The sequence below is a fragment of the Copidosoma floridanum genome, unplaced genomic scaffold (assembly GCF_036245765.1).
Source record: "Copidosoma floridanum isolate Cflo_tuat_1 unplaced genomic scaffold, Cflo_Japanese_pri ptg000009l, whole genome shotgun sequence".
Classification (NCBI taxonomy): Eukaryota; Metazoa; Arthropoda; class Insecta; order Hymenoptera; family Encyrtidae; genus Copidosoma; species Copidosoma floridanum.
This window is the reverse complement of record NW_028321886.1, coordinates 6,753,581-6,762,955: the sequence shown is the minus strand read 5'-3', so window position 1 is coordinate 6,762,955 and position 9,375 is coordinate 6,753,581. Positions and strand designations below refer to the sequence as shown.

The 9,375-nt window shown below is 36.6% G+C and overlaps 4 protein-coding genes across 7 annotated transcripts; 1 reads left to right on the top strand and 3 right to left on the bottom strand.

The window, feature by feature from the left end:
* Positions 1-502: 502 nt before the first annotated feature.
* LOC149375252 (uncharacterized) lies at positions 503-2,317 on the bottom strand. Its single transcript, XM_089589629.1, has one exon. It carries the CDS (start codon positions 2,066-2,068, stop codon positions 503-505), a length of 1,566 nt encoding a protein of 521 aa, XP_089445755.1. The 5' UTR covers positions 2,069-2,317.
* Positions 2,318-2,634: 317 nt separating this feature from the next.
* On the bottom strand, positions 2,635-4,832 carry Fntb (Farnesyl transferase beta subunit). The gene is made up of 7 exons (XM_014348193.2): positions 4,383-4,832; positions 4,206-4,322; positions 4,021-4,140; positions 3,697-3,935; positions 3,332-3,632; positions 3,008-3,246; positions 2,635-2,935 (listed from the first exon to the last, which is right to left on the bottom strand). The coding sequence occupies exons 2-7, from the start codon at positions 4,317-4,319 to the stop codon at positions 2,746-2,748; spliced, it is 1,203 nt and encodes a 400-aa protein (XP_014203679.2). The 5' UTR covers positions 4,320-4,322; positions 4,383-4,832; the 3' UTR covers positions 2,635-2,745.
* On the top strand, positions 4,688-5,648 carry blp (mitochondrial import inner membrane translocase subunit Tim16). 2 transcript variants are annotated; one of them, XM_089589596.1, is made up of 2 exons: positions 4,688-4,761; positions 4,993-5,648. In XM_089589596.1, the coding sequence occupies exon 2, from the start codon at positions 5,016-5,018 to the stop codon at positions 5,421-5,423; it is 408 nt and encodes a 135-aa protein (XP_089445722.1). In that variant the 5' UTR covers positions 4,688-4,761; positions 4,993-5,015; the 3' UTR covers positions 5,424-5,648. The 2 variants fall into 2 exon arrangements, with proteins under 2 accessions (XP_089445722.1, XP_014203680.1); XM_014348194.3 differs by having other exon boundaries at positions 4,688-4,902; positions 4,993-5,647.
* Exd2 (Exonuclease 3'-5' domain-containing 2) lies at positions 5,635-9,200 on the bottom strand. 3 transcript variants are annotated; one of them, XM_089589593.1, is made up of 8 exons: positions 9,174-9,200; positions 8,165-8,442; positions 7,932-8,073; positions 7,337-7,636; positions 7,061-7,197; positions 6,575-6,987; positions 6,071-6,459; positions 5,635-5,999 (listed from the first exon to the last, which is right to left on the bottom strand). In XM_089589593.1, exons 1-8 carry the CDS (start codon positions 9,192-9,194, stop codon positions 5,802-5,804), a joined length of 1,878 nt encoding a protein of 625 aa, XP_089445719.1. In that variant the 5' UTR covers positions 9,195-9,200; the 3' UTR covers positions 5,635-5,801. The 3 variants fall into 3 exon arrangements, with proteins under 3 accessions (XP_089445719.1, XP_014203861.2, XP_089445720.1); XM_014348375.2 differs by lacking the exon at positions 9,174-9,200 and adding an exon at positions 8,584-8,972 and having other exon boundaries at positions 8,165-8,428; XM_089589594.1 differs by lacking the exon at positions 9,174-9,200 and having other exon boundaries at positions 8,165-8,466.
* Positions 9,201-9,375: the final 175 nt, after the last annotated feature.

Below are 9,375 nucleotides of genomic sequence, written 5' to 3'. Positions count from 1 at the left end.
TTTCCAACCCGTTTGCCCTAGCTCACCCAATCCGGCCCTTTTTCCCTTTCGTCTCGCGCGCGCAAGGCCAATTCCTGCAAGTAATCCGCTTTTCTTGCACTATCCGCGAATCGAACGCTATGCCCTATTCTATCAATAGTTTAATCGTGTAAGAAATACGTGAATTTTTTTTTTTTTTTTTTTTTTCATTTACTTAGCAACAATAATGAGCTATCATGATATTTTGTGCTTTAATTGTGTAATAAAGTGAGTTGAAGTTGGGCGTTTTTTAGGGGCCCACCCTGAACCCTCCTTGAATCCCGACCAATGGCATCATGTGTGGTGCCACACACACACTACTATGTTTAACAAGCGGGGTTTTCAAAAGTTTGAATTAAAAAATGTAAAGGGGGTTCAACAACCATGTGTTAACTTTGTACTCTCTTAAGAAATAAGTACATCATACTTTTGTTACAAATAGACATTTTTATTTTTTACATATTTGTACAAAATCTTACAAAAGTTAATTGAAAATTTCACAGTTGAAACTCAATTCTTGTCTTACTTCTCGCTTCAATGCGCTAAGAGTTTCCATGGTGAGTTTGTTATCTTCTATTAGGTTTTGTAAAACTACCAATTTGTACTTGATAAAATTTTCATTTTCTTGACTCAACTTAATTCTGTTGTTTTTCGAGGGTGGAGGATCTTTGATGTAATTTTTAATCAAACACCATATCTTTCCGTCATTTTTGTAAGTTATAAGATCAGTCGTGGTGTACAATTTGGAAGATAAATTTGGCACACTAACAGGCATTTCTACAACAGTATCACAGTTTTTTATGTGTTTCATGGAAAAAATTGACCTTTCTTTGCTTTTCAACATCTTCACAACAATAGAATTTTCAGGTAAAACTTTTTTAAAATTAGACAACAGGAATGTTTGATTCGCAATTCTTTCCACAGATTCCTTTGGGCAGTACTTGATGTGTTGCTTGGTCACAAATAAATTTATTCTCTGCAACACGTTTTCTCTGTCCACAACTTCTTTTCTCAATTTTTGCAACTCCATTGACTTATCGCATATGTCCCCAATGATTCGCTCAAGGCCCTTTAGCATACCTGGTTCTAATTTTATATATTCATTATGACATTGATTGTATGCAGTTGTCAATAAGTCTATAGGTATTTGAATAAGTTCTTGATTTTTCAAATAAATAATGAATTTAGACCCGTGAAACCTGAAGCTTTCATAAAATTTTTCCTCTATTTTTGTTTCTTGACCAGAGTTTCTACCAAATGATTTTTTGGTGTAATAAGTCTTTTGCCCATCCGAGTGCACAAATAATAATGTATCGTCAAGACTCAGATCCATTGTAACACATAACTTATCAACACTTGATCGCAGAAATACTTTTTCATACTTCAGCTTGTCCTCGACAATATGCATTAAAATTATTAGATTCCCATCAACTTGCAATACAGCGCCGACTATTTTTTCTTGCTTCATAACGGGCTCGATCGACTTAATGATATAATCACAGGTATAAATTATCTGAGCAATTTGATTGGACATCTTGAATAAATTTTTATCATGAGCAATAATACACAAATGAACATTGTCTGTATAACTGTCAGACAATAGGGCTTTGCGTAAAATTTTATCAGTCTTGTCGAAATTGAGCGAAAGTACATGCACATTACTTGTTGAAGACAATGAAAACAAACTACGCAAGCTTTTAAGCTTCTTATTTTCTAACACCAGCACACCACTGTTTGGTATGAGAACCTCACAAAAGTCTGAGCCCAGCTCAATTCCAGACTTGCTCAGTGCAGCAAACTCGAAATTCTCTGTGAGCTTATGAATGCCATTGGGATAACAGATCATAAAGACCCTTTTGTTAAAGCCGCGAATGGCTTTAATATCAGCAGGCGCTTTGAAAACCTTGAGTTTCTCAGTTGAATTTTCGTAGGTGTAGGGAAAACACACAAAGTCACTTCCTTCCCAAACAAAACATACATTTTTGCCGTAGAAATCAACAATCAAGAAATTTTTCGGAGTAAAACTCTCTGAACTGATATCTAGATACATTTTTTTTTTTTTGTTAAACTCAAATCAAAACCAATTCTACAAAACTGTTGTCTATCACTTTGTCAAACACTTGCGCAAGTTGTAACATGTTTTTGTTTGCTGCTCTAGTTTACCGGTATAACTGTGTTAACCTCTCCTATTATTAATATGCAATTAAATTTACACCAAAGATGTTAATACGAAGCACATAAAATAGGTGCACGTTACACTCGTGTCTTATGTCACTCTTCATTGCAACATTTGCAACAGGCAGCGAGGCAGCATAATCAGCGCATGTAAAGCTGCAATGCTTCAAGCTAGCATGTCACGAAAAATGTTGATGTGTTCTATATTTGGGTACAGTACCAGAATAAAAGTTTTAATAGTCGTGGTTAGACTAGGTGTCTACTGTGTCTAGGTGTTCCATAAACAAGGAGGGAAAAAATATGTTTTTGGGTTTTTGCGAAAATGAGGTTGATCTATGTGCCATAAAAATATTCAATAGTATCATTTATTCGAATCAATCCACATAATGTCAATATATTGATATTAAAAAGCAACATTAATAATTTTACAATCAATGATAAAAGTCATCTGTACATTTATTCAAATTACTTGGTCAGTTTTAGGAAAGTTTTTTCACAATCTCACTTTACAAATAGAGTATAAAAAAATTTGTTGTATTTTTTTTTTAAATTTTATTTAGGAATAGGCAAATTAGAAAAATGCTTCACAGCATCTACTGCTGAAGAGAATACTAAATTATATACAGGATGTATCGTCTTAAGAGCGTTAATATTTTGTGGTCCAATGATAACTGGTCTTGGAGAATTTTGCGCTACAGATAGTCCGCTTAATCCATAACAAGTGTGGTATATGTCACAACTCCTGTAAGTAAAAAATGTTCAGCGTGAATTTGCATTAATATTGTCTGAATCATGTAAACGTAATATTTTATACTTTTTTGGTTTGTCTAATAATCCACCTATAGGGTGTTGACAACAAATTAGTAAGTACTCTTGAAGAGCTGCTTGATTGAATAACCAATTATCAAGTATGACATTTTTTTCCTTGGCTAAAAGTGTTTGTATTAAAGGAAATGCTCCTCCTTGCCAAAAAGAATAACAACCATCAACTAGTTTATTCGTGCGTCCTTGAAAACCTCCTTCGAGTCGCATCTGCCGATTAACTATCCAGCGCTATAATTTTTATCAAAATATTTTTTACACTCTCATGCTTGTGAAGAATCGATAAAAAAATATGATAAAAAAGTAGTAATTTTACTGTAAATGCAGGTAAATTAAAAACTTCTGTTTTTCCCAGTAAAACGAGTGCAGCTAATCCACAGTAAGCATAGCCACCATGTGCCTCCATGCCTGGACAACCGCTAAATCCACCTTCCCAGTTTTGACATTTAGCTATCCATTTTTCTGAGTTTTCAAACAGCTCTGGAGTATATACATTTGTCAGCTTTGCCACGACCAAAGCACAGTACACACCTCTTATGTCTATTTCACCATCTTTATGCATGCAAAAACTTCCATCAGCATTGTGCAGTAATTTTAAAAATTTTTGAAGTGCTGGTCTAAAATAATGTAAATTATTTACAATTTTAAAAAATCATCAAAAACGTGTTAATCGATTCTCACCTATTAATGACGTTGTATGCCTCTTCTGTGCCAATACAACAAAGAGCATTGATTGCTGCATAGCTGGAAGCTAAATGGGAATATTGCCCTGGTCCACCTCCAAAACCTCCTTCCGCATCTTGACATCTGGATAAAAAGTTAACTATCTTTGAATAATCCTCGTCTTCTAAAGTTACACCGAGAATTTGGAGTGAGTGAAGAATCCAATAGCATAACCATGGCCTACTCGAATCTAAACACTGCATAGGCAAATAAAAAAATAAAAAACGTTTTTTTTCAACTATTGGTATGATCAGTATAAATTAATTATCAAACAAAACGTACTTCATAATTTTTAGATAAATGAGTTAATGAATCCTTTAAAAAACTGATGTGTCGAAATTTATTTAAAACAGGCTCTTTATTTAGTTTAAACAGTTTAAGCACATTTTCCTCAACTTGATCCTGAAAAATGAAAATTAATAGAAAAAATACAATTTCTGTTTTAATATGGGATAAATAATACATACTTGTTCTCTGGAGGTATCAGTTTCATGTTCCGCATGTTGTTTTTCTTTTAACACATCTATGTAACTTCTGACATTAACTTTTTCATTGTAATCATCAAATTCATTGTCAGACATGATCTATAACAATATTAACAATAAAATTTTTATAACACACAACAATGTTGTGGCGTCTCTTACCCGTGTGTATTATATTTTTGGTGTATACATAATCTAAAAATTCAAATTCGTAGTAACAAAAACCAAGTGGAAATTACACTCCGAGAAAGTACATGTACGCATATTTAAGCACATAATTATAAGAGATTTTAGCTTTACAAAAAGAAATAGATATTCATCAGGTGCGTGCAATTGTTGATCATCAGCAGCACTTCACATAACCAACCAAATCAGCTGATATAAATTTGCTCCGAAATAATAAAGTAGACGTATATAGCTATATATAAGTACATTGGGTTATTTTGGAGTTGCCCGATAAGCACCTATTTGTCACACGCAGTCCCGCAAAATTCACCTTACCGTTTGTTCACGTGCGTGAACTCTACTGTATAGAAAAATTGTAAGTCAACATGATCTATATAGAGTAGAAACCAAACGTTACGATGTACTACACATCGTTGAAAGTGCAAATTAAAAGTCGATTCGATTCTTCTGTATATTTTATTTCACAACTTGTATCGCTTCATTCTCGCGAAGCAAGGTTAGAATCTCAGTAATAGATTATCTCTACAGAATAATAATATAAAGTAAATAATTTCTAAAAAAAATCACAATGTTTTGGTGACTACAGGCTGTGAGAATCAGAACGAAATCATGGCCAAATACTTGGCACAGATAATCGTGCTGGGCTCGCAAATGGTGGGCAGAGCATTTGCCAGAGCATTGAAGCAGGAGATAGCAGCCAGCCAGGAAGCCGCCAAGAGAGCAGGTGGTGGACAACAAGGCTCGCAGAGAGTGGCTGCTAATACTAAGAGTGGTATCACATTGGACGAGGCCCTGAAGATCCTGAATGCCGATAAACTAGAGCAAACCGAGGTGATTGAACGCAACTACAAGTACCTGATGGATGCCAACGACAGGACAAAAGGAGGTTCTTTTTACATACAGTCTAAAGTTTTTAGAGCTAAGGAGCGCATTGATGAGGAATTAAAAAGTATGGGAAAAGCCCCACCACCTGAAGAAGCAGAGACTCCCAAAAGTCGTTCAGCATCCGCTCACTGACATTTTGGATTTTCTCTAGTTTAAAATTTGTAAATTATTTAAATAGCTTTTTCTGTACATACTTTTTCATCCAACCGTTAGCTTTAACAAACGACTTTTTCTGTAGACCTATAACTTTGTTGATTATTATATAATTACCCACCTGTACATTGTACAAAAATATAGGATTTTTTGTGGAAAGTACAAATTTTTTAGTAAATACACCTTTAAAGTGCGAAAAAACAAGTGAAATTTAAATTTATTCACCAATAAATATAAATTCTATACAAATATGTACATTACACAATCTTGCAAAAAAAATGAGTACACGCTCTTATACGTGTACTTATTTAAGTTGAAAAATTAATTTAATCACAGTAACGGTCTTGGCCACCATTATTATTTGATGCCAGCTAAAATCGCATCTTTGGGTTCTATTCTACTTTCGTCGTAACGAATATTCAAGCGCTCCTGATTGTGACTAACGGACCACAATTCTGGCAAGTACTTAGGTTTCATGGTCTTTAGGAAGTGTTCTCTCCATAATTTTTCCAGTTCCATGAGGCCACCCCCTCTATTTTTAAAATACTCGACCACCTGCAATTCAGAATCAAAATCAAACTTACAGTCTTATTAACAGTAAAAAAAAAAAATTACTCCATAAATACCTTGGGACCATGTAGCAGAGTTCTTTTCGTAGGATCCGTATGATTAGCTCTGTTAAGTGGTTCCTTCATTAATTGTTCGTGCAAGCAATTGAGCATTTCGGGAGTGACTACCGGATAACCAGTCCATGCTAAAACCAGCGCCTCCAACTCTTGCCTCCTCGCCAAAGGTATCGTGGTTTTAGAATCTCTCAACACTTTTACCGCTGTTTTGAGCAGCTTCCATTTCGGCGGAATTTCATTGCAGGACGATGCCATTGTCTCTGCAAGCAACGGTGCGTCGCACTTTTCCGCAAGCTCCCGCCTGAGCTGCAAGTCGTAAAAGTTGCTGTTTTGATGACAGGTCGGACACAACAGCAATATATCGTGCGATTGATGTGATTTCATCACAACTGAAATTGAAAGTTACAGTTTTTTTCTTTTTTATTACAAAATTTCCCTGCTTTTAAGTTTGAAGAGGAAGTACGCCCACAGGTGTAGACAATGACATCCAAAGAGATTACTTACTTGGGAAGTACTTGCGGTATTCCCTCGGGACAACGTTCTTCCTGACAAATTTGTCCGAGGTTCCGCACACCACGCACTGATTTTTTTTCACTTGCGTATAATATCGGCCGACTTCGCCCAGAGCCCGTCCGGACGGCTCGAACTTCAGCCTTATGGTGAACGGATCCTCCTGAACGACATCGCCCAGCTGCTTGAACACGTACCACTCGGCCTTTTTTTTATCGCACGTACACAATATTTCACCGTCCGGCGCTTGCAAATAGCAATTATGGTACAGCGGCTTGCTTCTCACTGGTATGCTGTTGTTCTTTAACTTATTGTTACTAATACTAATTAATTGGCCATTTTTACTATCAACCGTACTATCAACTTTATTTATTGCAGGTAACGAACTTTCGTTTAAATTTTTGTACCTATAAGCAATTAAAATTGAATGAGATACGTCTGTATGTTTATACATAGTGCAATCACGATTTATATAATCACCTTGCGTCGATTACACCGGGGGGTAAACCAAATGAGTCCGCATCGATGTTCCTTGTGTGGATGCGGTAAAGGTACTGTTTCACCAAAGCCTTACAACTTTCCCACAAAGTGCGCTTTTGCTTCACCTTCTTCAATATCTATGGATAAAACACGCTAATATACTAATTGTGCACAGTACACGAAAGAGTCCTAAGTTTCACATTAACATTTTCCTTTTATAAGAATAAAAAAAATAAGAAGCAAAATAAAATAAAACAAGCATATCAAGCAACATACCTCGTGATAAATGAGAACGGAGACCAAGGCATCAGTAGCGGCGTAGGCGATCTGTTCGTCAGCAAGACGCTCGGCGTTCCAGTCGCCGCACCTCACTTTGGGGGCCTTGTTTATCTCGATGCCCAGGTAGTGGACACAGAACCCAGCCAGACTCCTTGGACTCGTCAAGCCCAGCCGATTGGCCAAGTTGCGCAGATCCACGCTTCCCAGGACTTGGCACTTGTAATCCTTGGCTATCCGACGGCCGTCCTCGCCCGATCCTACTCCGACCTTCAGCAGTTCCCGGCTCGCCAGCAACTCCTACAATTATTATTATTACGGCGTTTCAATAATTTTCATGTTCTTTTTTTTCTTTTACTTTCTGCACAAATGGAAGATTCGCCATTGAAGTGTCTACTACTCTCATCGTTGTTTAAATATTTAAATTCAAATTTTGAAGCTGACAAATACCGTTAACAAGTGGTTTGTTGTTACTGATGCGATCATTACGTGAGCAGTCGAAATAAAAATACGGTGACAACGAATACGGTATGAACATTTCGCAACAAATTTCACATGTATATAGGTGTATACGTGTGCCATGTTACATATTTACCTTGAGTCCTTGGGGAATGTGTCCAATTTTATTGAGGCGAAACAGGGCGCAAACACCGTTGCGAGTGGCGAGCTGCAGCAACGAGACGGGGCCTTCGTTTACCCATTCGCAATCAAATCCCAAAACTCTGTCCGATGAATTGCTGAAGAATAAATGAAAAAACGCCGATGAATGTACATGCAATCGACAGTAAAAGTGCGAGGATGTGAACGTATAAGTATATATGTATGTACCAACGAATGCGTTGAACAGCGTACTCGCACAATTCAGGAGAATCGGCCAGGATAACATCCTTATTAAGCTCGAGTAGGAGCTTTTGCTGCGGCTGTTGATGTCGTTGCGTGGCAGGGGTATCCGGGTGGTTGTTGGCGCGCGTAGGAATCATCGAAACGGCGATGCCCTGGCACAGGCGCTTGACGCTCCGAAGCACGTTGTCGCGGTACCTGGAGGCCAACAGCGCAAGGCCCAACGTCACGCACACGCTGACTAACATGCTGCTGCTCTGCCGTGACTCGAGCATGTTTATTATTATTATTATTATTTTTTTTTATATATATTACAACGATCGACTTCAAATTTGTTTGTTTGAACTTTACAACGTGTATATTTTATAGGGAACGACACGGCCGCTTAGGTAAATGTGTGATCGTACCTCTTTATGTTTTTTAAATAAATTTATTCGACACTTTTAACGATTATGTTGTACATGACAAATAACGCACAAAATTTTGGTACGCGGCTTTCAATTTTTTTTATATTTATAAGGACTCTGCATACACACCGACGACGGTTATACTCATTAACTTTGCACTAAACGCGATAAGTACTTGAATTAAAACGTATGTACTTATTATTACAATTATGACAAAAAAACACAAAAAAAACACGACTAGATACACAAAATTTATTAATACTGTATTGTTGATTTAATTTAGATATTATAATCAGTATGAGAGGTCTCTCCCATTTGTATAGCACTTTCAGAGACGCAATTCAAGTTTCAGACGTCGTACGAGTGATTGTATTGTTATAAATCAGTATCATTTCGGTTTCGGAGCTTTTAAACCTTGCGATCATGTGAAGGAGTTCTTTTGGAAAACAAAAGGAATCGGAGAGGGAGTGTAAGTGTGTGTATCTAAGTTGAGGACGATTTTGACAAAGTATATAATGATGATAAGAGGGCTATTGTGTATATTGTTATTGTAATATTGTTTTATATGTATTCACTATATAAATATTTACCTCTTGACGAGTGTGTGACATACAACGTGTAACCTACTGACGGGAGCATTAAGCCGCGTTCGAAAATAAGTTTTACAAGGTCTTGTTCTCATCGTTAGACACATAAGTACGGGAATACTCGGGTTCACGGTGTAAACTAAAACAAAAAAATTTTTTACCTTTTTTATTAATCATACAATTCTGACGATAGAATTAAGTATGT

Excerpts from the sequence above, each read along its gene's own strand:
- Fntb (XM_014348193.2), bottom strand. The coding sequence starts at position 4,319 with ATGTCTGACAATGAATTTGATGATTACAATGAAAAAGTTAATGTCAGA. Across the intron at positions 3,936-4,020 it reads ATTTATCTAAAAATTATGAA|TGTTTAGATTCGAGTAGGCC; the intron begins GTACGTTTTGTT and ends TTGCCTATGCAG. Across the intron at positions 2,936-3,007 it reads TTATTAGACAAACCAAAAAA|GAGTTGTGACATATACCACA; the intron begins GTATAAAATATT and ends TTTTACTTACAG.
- blp (XM_089589596.1), top strand. The coding sequence starts at position 5,016 with ATGGCCAAATACTTGGCACAGATAATCGTGCTGGGCTCGCAAATGGTG.
- LOC149375252 (XM_089589629.1), bottom strand. The coding sequence starts at position 2,068 with ATGTATCTAGATATCAGTTCAGAGAGTTTTACTCCGAAAAATTTCTTG.
- Exd2 (XM_089589593.1), bottom strand. The coding sequence starts at position 9,194 with ATGTCACACACTCGTCAAGAG. Across the intron at positions 7,637-7,931 it reads ACATTCCCCAAGGACTCAAG|GAGTTGCTGGCGAGCCGGGA; the intron begins GTAAATATGTAA and ends TAATAATTGTAG. Across the intron at positions 7,198-7,336 it reads CCGTTCTCATTTATCACGAG|ATATTGAAGAAGGTGAAGCA; the intron begins GTATGTTGCTTG and ends TTTTATCCATAG.